This window comes from Panthera pardus, unplaced genomic scaffold (assembly GCF_024362965.1).
Source record: "Panthera pardus isolate Hobbes unplaced genomic scaffold, ASM2436296v1 HiC_scaffold_18, whole genome shotgun sequence".
Classification (NCBI taxonomy): domain Eukaryota; kingdom Metazoa; phylum Chordata; class Mammalia; order Carnivora; family Felidae; genus Panthera; species Panthera pardus.
Window position 1 is genome coordinate 22,277,598 of NW_026526743.1, and position 14,709 is coordinate 22,292,306.

Here is a 14,709-nt window from a genome sequence, read left to right on the forward strand (position 1 = left end):
GATACAGACAAAATCCTCCTGGAGTCCTTCTTTCTGTCAGGGTGGCCACGTGGGCCTGGGGCGTGGGGCCTGGGGCTGGGGTCACTTCCCTTTACCTTCACTGGGCATGGCGGGGTCCATCATGTTTTCTACCAGAACCCACAGTGCGTGTTCTCAGTTCACCCGTGAACAAAGAATCAGGAAGCGGTTGTGGGCAGAGAGCTAGTAAATTTTCTTCAAGATCTACGCTTTCCATGTGGGCTTTGTCATGTGTTCTCAGACGCAGAATCTCTCCCTTCTCTCCGCTTCTCTCAGATCAGAGACAATCTCCTACTATACATGGTCTTTGGGGTCGGGATCACATCAACAGTTCGCAGGAGACATACTGAAGAGAATGTTCCAAGCAGTCAAGGTGCTGTGACTGTCCTGTTGCTAAGGCCAGGGCTGTTCAGGGGACATTCCCAGGCTTCCATCCCCTGGCACACACGGGACGCTTGACTTATCTGGGAGTGTGGGGACATTGTCAAAATGATAATACCTCCCCCCACAACAGGACAAATTAAACGGGGAGCAGGCGTGTGCGGGGAGTCTAGACGTTTCCAAAACAGACCCAAGCAGGAAGGCTTGGTAACGCTGAAGGGGCAGGGCCCTGAAGCCCAGCTCATGGACAGAAAAAAATCTAAGCAACAAAAACAGGAAGCAAACTCCTTCCCTCCTGTGCACCCCCCACCCCCGCCCCACCACCATGATATGGAGTGGGGCACCGGGCAGGCAAAAGCCTGTGACAGCAAATACAGGCACAACCCAAAAATCTCCGTGGACAAAAATATTCCAACTCCAACAATTCCCAGCGCCTTTCCATTTAAAACTACACTTCACGGGGCGGGGCGGGGGGGTGGGGGCGGGCACCTGGGTGGCTCAGTCGGTTAAGCGACATGATCTCACAGTTCATGGGTTCAAGCCCCCGCATCGGGCTCTGTGCTGACAGCTCGGAGCCTGGAGCCTGCTTCAGATTCTGTGTCTCCCTCTCCCTCTGTTCTTCCCCCGCTCACACTCTGTCTCTCTCCATCTCTCGAAAATAAATAAACGTTAAAAACAATTTTTTTTTTAAACTACACTTCACGGGATTCAAAGCACAGGTGGGGGTTCGCTGGAGGGAGGCTGGGTGTGAGCAGTCTCTTCCCCACCTGGGCTGGGGGACAGCAGCCTGCGCGCTGCGTGCCTCAGTGTCCCTGCGCGCGGGGCCTGTGAGCAGGCCTGGGGGGTCTCGGTGCCCACAGTCACTTGTACAGAGACATCCGCACGTGTCACCCGGCGGTCACCCACCCACCACCACGTCACCTCACCCAACCTGCAGGTGCCTTTGCATCTGCCCGTCCGGGTGTGGTTACTAGTGGGGCCCGCCTAAAGGTGAGCCGGGGCCGGAGGCGGTGGGTGGGAAGCAACCAGTTGCCCAGCCAACATCCCAGTGGAGCAGCAAACTAGAATTCCCTGAATGCCCTGTGGACGCTTCCGACAAGGGAGGATGTCAGGGGGTGGGGGTGCGGGGGAGGGGGGAGGGGGGAGGGGGCGTGTTGTGGAATGAATTAACATAATGACTCAAAACTGCACTAATGTTTCACAGCTTTTTTTTTATTAGCAATACCAAGATAAGTTATTGAAGCATTTTTAGTATTGTTTTACATTCCATTCATAAATGACCTAACTTGTAAGTCAGCATACAGCACACTTAAAGATATAGTTTGACACTTATTCAGAAAGCTACAATTATTATAACTTACATGCCTTCATTACCAGGAACACCTTAATATAATCTTCTAATTACTTCAACAATACTCTAGTCCAAAGCACACGATAACCCAGCACAAGTTTTACACACTTTTTGCTTCAGTCACCATTTTTGAAGTTATGGATGCCAACGTGCCTGTACCCTGGGATTTTACTGTCGTCTGTTCCCGGTTAATAGGACAACCTGACACAATATTCAACTAGCAACAGCACTGCTTAAATACTATGGAGAAAGAGAATTACTGCACTTTTCTGGAGTCTTCTAAAGTGTTACAAAATACAGGACAATCAGACACAAGCAGGAATGCCAACGAGACCCTCAGGGCCCGCCCCTGGAAGCTCGGCGAGCTGGCGTAGCGGAACCCCCACCCCGCCCCCGACCCCGGCCCCCAGTCAGATTTTTCACAGGTGAAGGGACCTCCAATCCACCAGCGTTTGTCACTCAGGATTCACGACTCGGAGGGAATTTTCTCTCGTTCAAGTTACTAAGCCTTCGCGATCCATGACTAATAGTGGAACATATGGGGCAATATTTTTAACCTCCCTGATTCTCTGCTATATATACTGTGGTGGGGTTGATGTGTCGTGTGTATACACATACCTGTGCCAATAGTAATTATTTATTCAACACACATATGTGTATACATTCTTCTCTTGACTTTACACAATTAACAAGCTGCAGATAGCCACCGAGGAGCACGAACAGACAAGGGCAAGTCCGGCTAGACCGACTAGAACGGGGGGTGTCACTTACCTGCAAGAAAATGTGCAGATTCATTAAACAATCCAGAAACCACGTAGGCTAGAGGCATTCAAAAGCAAGGACAGGGCCACGCTCCCTAATTGTTTAATGGAGGAATGACAATAAAGCAATATTTATAAAATTTGGTCCTTCCGTCTCTGGCTAAAGCAAGAATAGGCTACGTGATTAGAGCAGGTTGGCAATTAGGCGTAGAGGTGCTGTTGATCAGCGCTAAGTAATAGGAGATAATTACTACTTATTTGAAACCTGGGCTTTGCACACAACATCTGAATATAAAAAAGAAAAGAACCTGATTCCTTCAATAGCTAAGATGTGGCCTGTATCTACGTGGCTGTCAGTGCCAAGCATCACTCCGAGTCAGCAGCGGAAGGAGGGAGAAGCCAAGCTTAAGCTCAGGACACCTGCACTCAGCGCAAGACAGCGAGGGGGTCACGCTGTTGCCGTATCACACGGCAGTGGCCGGTGGGCGGGCTTGGAGAGTCTGCACGTCCCCAGGGGTGTGGGTGTCTGGTCTGACAGCACTCTCTCCCCTCAGCTTTCTCTTCCTCCCTCCCAGTCTTAAGTCATTACTGTGGAGAAAAAGACGTGTATGTGTGTGTCTGTGTCTGTGTGTGTATTATTGTTATTATTATTTTTGAACCAAGAGCTCAGTTGCTGTCTTCTCTCGCCCTAGGCTGGGTCCTGGACAGTAGATATCGAGCAATCGAAAAAGAATACGCACACAGAAACCAAGGTGAAAGCTACCAGACTTTTCTCCTGCTTCGGAGGCACAGTTGATTCAGACAGTAGCTTTTGGAGCCAAAAATATGCAGCAAAAGGAAAGGAACATAAACAAGGCTAAATGTCACCAGTGTTTGCCGACTTACAGACACCATCCATTTGTTTGTTCTGAAATGACGAGTGGACCATTTGGCAAATACAATGGTATTCACACAACAGTTCTGTCATCCTGCAGTGCAAACGACATCACGTCAGTGGCATTCCCATTTAATCTACAAAGAGGGACGGGGGGAGGAGGAAGAGAATGCCCAGAGAGTTTGCAGAGGCTGCCATCCAAAGAGGCTGCCTTTTCGTCAAGACAGTGCACACAGTGAGGCTTTGGACGAGGGAAGAGGACAGCCCATCCGTGGGTGCCGGTTTCTGCAGGAGATCCCAGGGGACAACACCTCCCCTGTGTCCCGCCAGAATCTGAGGGACAGGTTCTGTGGCTGGTTTGGGGGCAGCCAGCAGGAGCAGAGCGGGCAGCATGGAGTACTGCTCTGCACTAACTTAAGAAGGATGTGCCCTTGGACTTTAGCACAAGCCAAATGGTCCTCCCTACTGGGGTCTAACATCAGCCCCTGGACACACACTGTTCCCGGGAGCAGGCTGGACTCTGGAAGCCAACGACCAATCCGTAAATGATAAAATCAGGCAGAGAAAGCAAGTGCAAAGTTGTGCTTTATCGACAGTCTCTGCAAGCCAATCCATTTTAGAATCAGCTCATAAAGAAGAGAAGAAGGAGGAATGATTGCTCATCTGGCTTTAAATAAAGCATGGCAGCTTCAGAGACAACAAGGCCCTACAGTGGAGACGCCCAGGATCTTCTAGGCTAATGGCCCTTCTTGGTGTTGGCTGAACATGGGCTCCTCTACACTTGACGGATTTCGATTTTGTGGTTCTCTTCCTGTGCCATTTGCCTAATTTAACCTCCTTTCTTTATAGGAACCTGCTGGCTGCTAGGCCACCCCTTCAATCTTAGAATCATCCATAAGACCAAAAACCCTGGGCCGTGCACCTGTTGCCTATGCTTGGGTGTCTTCACACACATGCATGTGCACACACGCATACACACACATGGGGAGCTCTCACGGTGTTTCCACACACTCCAGCCAAGCCCCCTTGGAAATCTCTGACCACAGACTTTAGCCAAAGTTTGGTCAAACGCTGAGGAGGAGGGACCTACTCCCTATGCCAAGCACCTGCCGTCTCACAGGAAGGAAGATAATTGGGTAGAAATTGAAAGGGTGGGGCCACTGCAACAGGTATCACAAGGTCACCAGCAGAATCTCCTTGCTATCCATGACCTGTCGTGGCACACGTGAGGAAGCAAAACGTATCTCTTAAACCTTGATGGGAAGTGAGATTTGTACTTGCTTCATGGCAAAGGGAGACTGCAGCCAAAAGTCATCTGGACGTTGGCACCACTCTGTCAGGACAGCCCCACGTAGACATTCACTTCCGCTATAAAACACCAACTCAATTGAGAACCATTTACCCAACCTCTTCTACATCCATCGTCTTGTTTCATCCTTCCATTTCTGCCCATCACTGAGGGAACTGAAGCTTCCACGGAGCAAGCTCCCTTCAGAGCCAAGCTCCTGTCCCTTCCTCCTCTGCCTACACTGGCCATGACCGGGGAGACTCTGGGACCTCCATGAGGCACGGAGGAGTCTTCTCCTGCAAGTCTCTGTGCATAGGCAGAGACGTGACCTTCTGGGAACAGGTACACCAGGCCATCGGGGTCTACAAAGCCTCTCTCTCAGGAAAGTCTCTGGTGTCTCTGGCTTTGTCTCGAGTGGCAGTAGGTGGAGCCCCGCAGGCACTAACCTGGGCCTTCCCTGCATCATCTCACTGGCCCTCGAGGCAACAGCAGACGGGTTCCTGTGTGTCTTCTCTAGGGACGACACAGCGGCACCTCCTTCCTCACGCCTAGTTGCTTAATGATCATTTGTGGCTCCTCCTCCTGCACTGTAGGGCAGGGTGGGGTGGGCGTGACAGAGACCACACTGCCTGCAATCCTAATGTATTTCCTCTCGGGCCCCTTAAGAAAGTAGTAGCCAACCCCTGCTTTAGACTGTGTAGCTGGTAAGTAGTGAATATTTTCAGACTGCCGACACTGGAAATCAGCGAGGTTTGTGGAGGACGGAAGTCCCATTTTAACAGCGTTCAGCTCAGATGTCCTAGTTCATTTCATCACACATCTTAGCATGGATGATGGGAAGAGGTTTCGATGGACCCTGAGTTCTTTTTTTAAGGAGGGGTCCCGATTCTCTCACTACTGCGGGAGCCCAGGGAACCTTCGGTCTCAAGCATAATTTGGGTTAGGAAACCAGTTCCCCTACAACCTGAGAATAACAAGGTAAGACTACTGGGGCCTCTGTTGCTAATGACCCTGCCTTCCCAACAGCTTCTCCTGGGGCTTGGTGGGTGCTTCTGTCCAGAAGCCACTGTGCAAGGCCTCATGCCCATGACAGACACGCTGGTGGAGTCTCCTCACTCAGCCTCGCTTCCCTGCGTGGTGGTAACTCCAGAGCTTCAGGGGACAAAGTGTGTCGTCCTTCTCGCTGCCTTTCCCTTTAATGCTGCCCATCAGCCTTGCCCCTGGGCTCACCAAAAGACACCGAGCAAACCCTGCTTGCCAGACTCAACACTCGATGACCCCCAGCCATCTGTCTCAGGTTTGAAAGGCAAAGAGTAAGGGTGATCTGTGGGTTGCTTTCCAAATCCACAAACTGGGGTTAAATGTGCTCTGTAACCCTGCCATGCAGCCAGCCCTGCAGGTGCTGTGCAGACCGGCTTTGTGCCGTCTGGGGCACACAGAAGCCCAGGCTGTCCATGCTGTCTGACCTCCACGCTGCTGGCTGACTCAACAGTTCATCCAAGTGTTTCAGCCTGGACAAGGGGATTGCCCAACCTTGTCCTATCAGTGGATGTGAGCACGGCTCCAGCCTGCCCTTACTCCCTAATTAAATACTCATGTGGCTCCTGTCCCATTGCAGGACCAAGGTCAAATCCATTCCAACAAACTCCAGGGCACATCCAGGTTCTCTAATGGCCCTGAATGACCCATGGTGTACGCCATGTTTCTTCAGCCGAATAAAGAAATGTGGGCTATGCCTGGAGTCTGAAAGACACCTCAAGAAATGGAAGCTTTAATTGGAGTGGGATTTCACCCAACGAAATCAGGTCCATAGTGGGATCTGACCTACTCTAGAGCCAACAGTCCATATCCTCCAGCTTAATCCAAGATGGCTCCTTCTCGGGATCTTCTGTGATATGGCTTTGACAGGCAAATGCTCTATTCTCTATGGAAGGACCTTTAGAAAGTTCAGGCACAAGCTCTCAACCATGGCACGTGCTACAGGAGTCTCCTACCCAATGGGCTGGGTTGGCCCCCCTCCTCATCTCTCTCTTCTGAACCCAAGACAGAAGTGCACTGGCCAGGCACGGCCAGTGCTCACTGGCCAGGAACCTAGGTCCGTGAAGCCACGCAAATGGAAGACCAGAGTTTGAGCAGTTAGGAAGCAGGCATGCAGAGATAGGGAAGCACCTAGAAGTACAGCCTACAGCATGAGAGTCTCCCACAGACTTTAGGGTTAGAAGCCACCTCCTCCAACTCGCCAGCATGTGTCAGAGTTGCTGCTGAGCTCCGTGGGGAGTCTGCGTGATATGAACAAGATTTTGACTGATGCTTCTTCAAACACTTTCACATCCCATGAGAATAGACACAGACGGACATTAGCTCCTCCTACAAGCCTGTTTCTGGGGGCATCGAAGTGGGGAATTGGGTTTACTAACTAGACAACCGTCAGACCCTAAACTCTCCTGAGATGAGGAATACCGGAATAATTCTTTGGTTTGGCAAAGCCCAGCTTCTTGAGGAAACCAGATATCAAGCTGGTGGTTCCATTTGGAAATCCATATCCACTTTGAGTGGAGCAGAGAAGAGGGAAGAAACGTCAGGAATATTTGATTTCCTGATGCCAATATCATTTCCACTCTTGCAAAGTCAAGCCAATAAGGGTAGGAAGTTTTCAACCATCATTTGTGCTCCTTGCAATGCTAGAGAGACGGTGAGCTGGACCGTGAGAGAGATGCCCCCAAATGCCCATTCTGTAACCAGCGAGGCTTCAGTTTTCCTCCCAGATACCAACTGGTAGAAAGGATGAATATGCCTACCTCGGCCCCCCATCCCCAACCCCCTGGGCTCTGGGACACATAGCAGCCAGTAAGAAAATAAATCAAGATAAGAAGATTTTGATTATGGAGGGCCAGAGATGGGAGTGGGGAGTGAAGACAGGGCAGGGGCAGGCCCCACCTGGAGGAAGAGGGACAGTGCCTCCGGCCCACCCCAAGCAAACACAAGGGCCAGGGGAGGGCCTTCCCAGCTGCTTCCAAGCTCGAGCGAGAGGACACAGAAGAAATGAGGCCCAAGGAAATGCAGAACCTGTGCTCTCTAAAAATAGGCAGTTTGTGGCCAGAGTTCATTCTGGCATCTTACCATGAGTGCAGGGTAGAGCTAAGACCCGGACCCCGACCTGGAGAGGCAACCAGGATGCCTGTTGGTTTTTTTTGCCTGGCTGGCCCGAGGGTCTCCATTCCCCTTTTGAGAGAGGAGCCACAACTTAGACCCCAGGATCTGTGGCGCAAGGGCTGAAAGTGAACTAAGCAAAGTGTTTTGCACATACCCTGGAGCTGTCAGGGGAGTGCTGTGGGCTGCTATTTGGGAGAAGGTGAGAAGTGCTCCGTTTAGAGGACAAGGGCTCACGAGACACCAGGCCCACTGACGCTGCCTCCCCTCCACCCTCACTGTGCAGGACACCAGTGGGCAAGCTCCTCCAAGGCAGGCAGCCTTCCTTCAGCATTGATAGGAAGACGGGAAAATTAATAGGGGTAATACGAGCTCATTTCAAGAAGAATGAGCTTATGAACATGCCAGGTTTTGATCTTTTCTGATGCATGGATTCCTGGCAGGAACTATGGTCCTACATAGGTATTTGAAAGGGCTGAAAATAGACTTAAAGAAAAAAATACCAAACAACAATAAAGGAAGAAAAGTCACAAACTTAAAACAACAATGAAAAAAAAAAGAAGACTTAAACATCGCTCCCCCAGAAAAAAAGAAAAAAAAATTGGACTGACATAAAACCCCTTTCTCCTTCTTTTAAATATTGTTTTTAACAGCTTCACACGCAATGAATTATATGTGGATAAAAATAGATCGGGGGGTACTGGTTAATGGGGCCTTGTGAATCATTCAGCGCCAGGAACCGTCAATATTGTTTTGAACTGTCAGAAATCCATTTAGTGATTTTTGACAATTCAAAAAAATATTTCTGACTGCTTGATCCAGTTCTCAGTGAATTAGGGAAGGAGAGGGTAAAAGAAATATATCAATTTAAATTGTGCACCCAGTCCAGCTTCCTGAATTCTGCTGTGTGCTCAAAGCAACATCAGAATTTGGAGGTTGAGAAATAACCCCTTCCATTATCCATCTTTTCTTCCTTCCTTCCTTCCTTCCTTCCTTCCTTCCTCCCTCCCTCCCTCCCTTTTCTTCCTTCTCTCCTTTCCTTTTTTCAACAGGTGCAGTAGAGTCACAGAAATCCATTCATAGATTAAACGTGGAAAGGTACCACAACCATTTGTCTCTGCCAAGCCTACATGGGACTAGATATAATACACTGAGCTCCTATTCAGAGAGAGGCTTTCAGCGAGGAATATCTGGGTGCCAAGAGAATGTCTTTGATCCTCCCTGCCCACCCTGACATTCATTTGATCCAATTCTAGGCTCCAAATTTATTATTACGTCTTTAAGACCTGGAATTACTTTGGGGTAACCATATTCTTTCAGGAGGTAAAGAAGTGCCAATTTGCTAACAAGATCAGGCAGGCATAAGTCCAAGATACACAGGATCACAACACCGCTAACCAGGGATTTCACAACGTACATTGCTTGTTAGAACATCAGACAGACAGGTGAAATACAAAGGGACAGAAGGCAATAATGGAAGGCCCAGGTCACAAGTCACTGCCGTTCGGAATGTCTAAAGAGGAGTCACGAACACCCCAAAACAATCGCCCTGGGTGGAGAGAGGATCACTTTATTTCTACATTGTGGTTAGTGTGATAACGATTTTTAGTAGCCTCTAAGTCAATGTAAAGAAAAGTTTAAGAAAGCAGGTCTGGCTTAGCAAAGCAGTAAGGAAGGAGCTGTCTTCAGCCATCTTATGCAGAAGTTGAAAATACTGAAGGGTTTGCAAGTTACCATGTCTTGTTGTCTGTGTTTCCGTTCTTAAAAATATGTTCCCCCTCAAGTTACAGATTAAAAACAGGAGTAGTTCGCACGGGGAGACCCCACCCCCCTCCATGCCTTCTGGACGGGCATCTCCGATCACTGGGGTGCAAACCGGGACACAAAAGCGTGAGTTCTAAACCTTCGAAATGAAACGGACTCTCGTGATTGTCTACACTGCATATACAGCATTGTCGGGGCGGTTAGTTCACACATGTGCTCACGGAGGAGTCTACCTCATTTTTTAAAAATGCACAATTCAGCACTGATGTTTTGGGAAATGAACTGAAGGAAGACGATTCTAAAACTTACCACACAAGTCTGGCCTCTTGATACATCCAGAATTTGCTGTGCTACTTGCCAGGCCGTTAAAGGCTGCTAAGCCATCAGAACTGTAGGCCCTGAGGACCGACAGCATGTTCATCGGCTTCTCCAGGCCCGGGGGCCCCCGCTCCGGCTTGGGCAGGCCCGCCGAGGGGTCCTGGGCTGGAAGAAGGCCCGGGCCGTGCCACTGCTTCTCGGGCGCCTGGGGCAACGGTGACACGAGTCCCTGGACGGGCTGAGGGGCGCCTGTGGGCGGCAGGCCATCCCCACCGTCGCCGGCGCTGTCCTTGCCGAGGGCGGACTGTGGCTTGCTCATCATCTCCGGCTCCGTCTCGATATCCTCCTCGTCGTTGTTCTCTCCCTTGGAGGAGTCCATGTCCTCCGAGGAGGCAATGTCGGAGAGGTCGTCGGTAGTGTTCTTGTTTGCGGTTTCGGGGATCAGGATCGGGGCGTCATCTTCGGAGTGGGCCTTCCCATCGGGCTCCTTGTTGGGGCAGGAACTGGAGGCCCCCGAGCCGACCATGCCCGGGTACACGCCAAACTGCTTGTAGAAGTCTGATGGGAAGTTACAAAACGCGGGGTCCACCAGGCCGGGCCACGTGCCGCTCTTCTGCTCCCCCAGAGTCTCCTTGACCGGCCCTTGGGCCGTCTTCTCGGAAGCAGACTCTAGAGGCCCAATCACACTGGAAAGCGCCAGCTCTTTGTTTGATTGTACCGAGGGCAGCAGGGCCACCTTACCGGCCTCCCGGGCTTGGTCTTTGCAATTGAGGGTCACCCCGACGGCGTTATCTTTGCGTTTCGCTTTGCCCAGGTGGTTGGCCTGCAGATGAAGAGCCATCAGCTCCATAGACGATGTCGTGAAAGCACAAAACAAGCAGCCGTGCCACGCGATGCTGTCTTGCACGGTCACCGACGAGCCTGGGAGCGAGGCGGCGTCCGGCCGCACCGACAAGTCTAGGGGCTCGTACTGAGATTTCTCCGACTTCCTCACCACCGCCTTTCCGCCCGCCTTGTCCTCACCACCGTCCGGCCCGTGCACTTTCATGGACGGGGGGTCAGACAGGGCTTTGTCCTTCGTGTCCTTCTCCTTCTTCAAGGAGCTTAGGACAAAGCTGTCCATGAAAGCTTGCAAGGACCCGTGGAAATTCACGCCGTTGTTCACGATACTTTGATAAGCTCTTCCGATTTCGGAGAAGTGGGTGCTTTTGGAAGGAAGGTCGGCACCTTTCAGGGTGTCCGAAGGAGCCTCGGAAGTCATGCCGGTGGCCTGCCCCGAGTGGTCTGCGGACGAGAGCACTCCCGCTGTCCACTGCTGAGAGGCAGGGCCACCTCTGAAGTCGATTCCGGGGAGACCCTTAAAGGCCCCCCTCAGGATGTCTGGCCTGATAAACAAAGCAGCTTTGTTGGGCAGCTCGTCCCTGTGGTCTTGGTTTGGGGGCTGTCCAGACAGTGGCCCGGCTCCGTTCTGCCGCTCCCGGTGGTGTCGTTCTAAGTGGTATTTTAAGGATGCTGACTGGGTGCCGGCATAATCACAGTGGGGGCATTTGTAGGGCTTCTCACCTGCAAGATTTCGGTAGAAGGAGAAAGAAAAAAAAGCGTTTATCTCATTTTGGTGTGCTGAACAAGGCTAGAAGGATCAACATTTGTTCTTGGAAACAAAGCAGCTCAAACTAATAATTAGTTAGAGAGCAACTGTTTTTTAATAGAAGAATAATTCGTACTCTTAAGCTTTTTTAATGATTTTGTACCATTTGGGACTATTCAGGAATGACATACTATCTACACACAATTAGCTATCTTTTTCTTTATCTAACATGTGAAAACGGCTGTAGATTTAAAAGCTATGATTATGAAAATTAAGCATAATAATTTCAACCACAGTGATCATTAAAAGTAGAAGTTTAAAAAGACAAAGTATGTAACAAATGGGTGGTTGCAATATTTTGTGTATACAATAGCTCTAAAATTTGTTTAAATTATACACATGGAAACCATTTTTAAACCTAAAAATTTTATGGCACTGTTACGCAAGACCGAAATGAATGATTTAAGTCTTGCTCTGCAGTAAATCATGGATATAATTAGCAAATGGCATACTGCACAAGTAATTTATCATTATTTGGAGGGCACCATTCCAGACGAGCTCAGATATCTGCAGACCTACTGCATTGTTTCTAAATAAAGAACTATAAATACCGATTCTATAAAATATTAATACCATTACAGTGCATTATGATTGCAGCATGTAAAGACATATAGTTAAGATAAAAAGCAGTCAATAAAACTTAAAAGAAAATGAGTAATAAAAAAGGTACAAAATATATTTAGTTTCTGTATTTGAAATTAACATTATCTACTGGTCTTTGTAGTGCCTTAAATTTGTACTAATGGCAAACCTAATGCTCCGGTAGTAAAATGTGTAATTTACCTATAATAAGCGCTTTCTAGAGAATAAAAATAGCTTTAAAGAGTGTTTTAAAACATATAAGATCATTTTCATGAATTAAATATTTATTTAAATTCAACACCCAACTTCTTTGTTCTTTCCACCACGGAAAAAGATACCGTAACATACAACTTGGACCTGCCCGCATTGTGGGATAGAGGAAGGGAGGAGGATAAACAGATGTGGATTTCAATGTATTCCAAGAATTTGTTAGCAATCCAGGGTCTCTTCTAGACTTTGGAATCAAAAAGCTCTCTGGAAGAAACGGCATCGTGGCAGTCCGTTAACTTCTTCACAATAGCACCCTGTCAATAGCCACGGTCATTTCTCCCAGGAAACTCAGCGGCCCCCACCCATTCCTCTGTTTGTTGGTAAGCCACACTGATATAAAAAGCAACGGCAACTCATTGGTGAGTGGTGTATCCCAAAGACATTTTACTGTGTCTGTCTCAGCGGATGCTCTGACTCCCAATCTCTAAGCGTAGGGCACTTGGAGGTAACAACACTCGAGAGGCGGGGAGAAGGATTCCTTGACTGAGCAGGAGACTCCACATCATCTTCAGAAACCATGCCGGAACCTTGGCGGAACTATTGTCTGCCTCTTCAAAATGATGGCTATGGGCTCCCCATTCACTCGTGCAAGATGCTAAAGGTCACCCCTGGACATGTCAGAGATGGGAAGGGAGGCCTAATTGGGAATGTATGTCTCTAAATTGAAAAGTCCCAATTGTCTCTGGCTAGACCAATGGTGTGGATCTAGCAGGAAGAGTATCCCCTTTGAGCTAAAGGCATAAATGGCCTCGGGCACCATTTTCCCACTTTATAGAGTCAGATTCACTCCAGTCATGCTATTTGGACACCTCGTCAGAGGTCAGGGAACCCTCAGTGGGACAGACGCTATGGACAGGCACTTCTGGGCTGACCCAGCAGTCCGGTGGCCGGTTGGAGCAGAAGCAGGTTCTGGAGCTGAGGGGATAGCAGCCGGACTTGTGACAGGAGACCCCAACAAGGAACTCAGAACCCTGGCTCCCTAGGTTAGCAGGAACGTAGGGGAGGGCCCTGCAGTGAAAGCTGGCAGAGGTGAGGCCTGCAGGTACTGGGTGAAACTCAGGATGCATTTCAGAAATGCACCTGGAAATGATTAAGTGCGTCTGGCAAGGGGTTCGCAGAGGATGCATGGGCGTTCATTAGCAGGAGCTACAGAGGGAGAATGTGGACTTTTGCCTCCAGGCCTCAGTGGGGGTGGGGGGGGTGTTACTAGGTGGGGACTGCAGTGATGCATAAGGATGTGTGTGTATATTTCCAAAGGACACACATTTGAAATTCACACTAAAGCAGTGGTTCTCAAACCCATTAGAATCACCAGGGGATTTTTAGACAGTAGTTTTGGAACACAACGCACAGCAGTTCTGATTCTCTAGGTCTGGGGTGGGGGCCAGAAGGCAATATGTTGAACAAAGTGTCCCTGGTGATTCCGATGCAGTGTAAAGATTGTACTTTGAAAAAACCCAGGTGAAAGAAACTGCCTGGGGGCTTTTAAAAATGCCGACACGTGGTCCCTCCTCCACCTCCAGAAATTCTGAGTTAATTTCCAGGATGAAGACTGGGATTCAGGTCCCTCAAAGGCCCCCATGTGGGCCTCTGCTGAGCCTGGGTGGAGAAGCGCCCTTGTAGGTAGACATTGTGGGGTGGCTTAGCAGGGAAGGTAGTCTGCTGGGGACCCTAGGAAGTGTTTGCTAAGTCTGCAGTGGGGACCAGAGGTCCCATGCTGGTTTGCACTCCCGGGGACACAGGACCCGTCTTGGGGACTCGACTTCCTCAACCTGTCATGTGCGAAGTCAGCGTTCTTAGTGCTGAGGCTCACGTCAGCTCTGAAGCCCATGTCAAGAGCAAAACCAGGTCTCCCGAATGGGGCCATATTGTACATGTACAAACACGTGGGCACCCCCACACACCCAGAAACGTGCAGATCCGTTCACACACAACGTTTAGATTGAATGAGTGAGCACCTTCACCTTTCACCTCCCAAGTAGGGAGGGAAACTGAGTGAGGAACCAGAGATGAGGCGTCAGCACCCATTGCTTGCAGGGGACACAGATCATACGGCCACTAAGGCAAGTGGAGTCCACACACATACACGCCACATGGACCTACACGCACACACGCATTACAGCCCGTCACACACTCACACAACATTCATACACACACGCACACACACACATGTATTACAACCAATCACACACTCACACACACATACCACACCCAGCACGTACCCAACACCCATATACACATCACACACACACATCACACACTCATATACCACATGTGCATACTACACACACACACACAACATAC

At 49.6% G+C, this 14,709-nt stretch overlaps 1 protein-coding gene across 14 annotated transcripts in view; it reads right to left on the reverse strand.

Annotated features, from left to right (window-relative positions):
- The window catches only part of ZNF536 (zinc finger protein 536), a 437,816-nt gene that overhangs the window by 137,278 nt on the left and 285,829 nt on the right, over positions 1 to 14,709 (reverse strand). For 13 of the 14 annotated variants that reach the window (XM_053906057.1, XM_053906059.1, XM_019423304.2 and 10 more), the window contains one exon: positions 9,897 to 11,468. In XM_053906057.1, the coding sequence (XP_053762032.1) occupies positions 9,897 to 11,468 (1,572 nt within the window). Of the gene's footprint in view, positions 1 to 1,590; positions 2,522 to 9,896; positions 11,469 to 14,709 lie in introns of those variants that run through there. The other variant, XM_019423310.2, reaches the window with a different exon arrangement.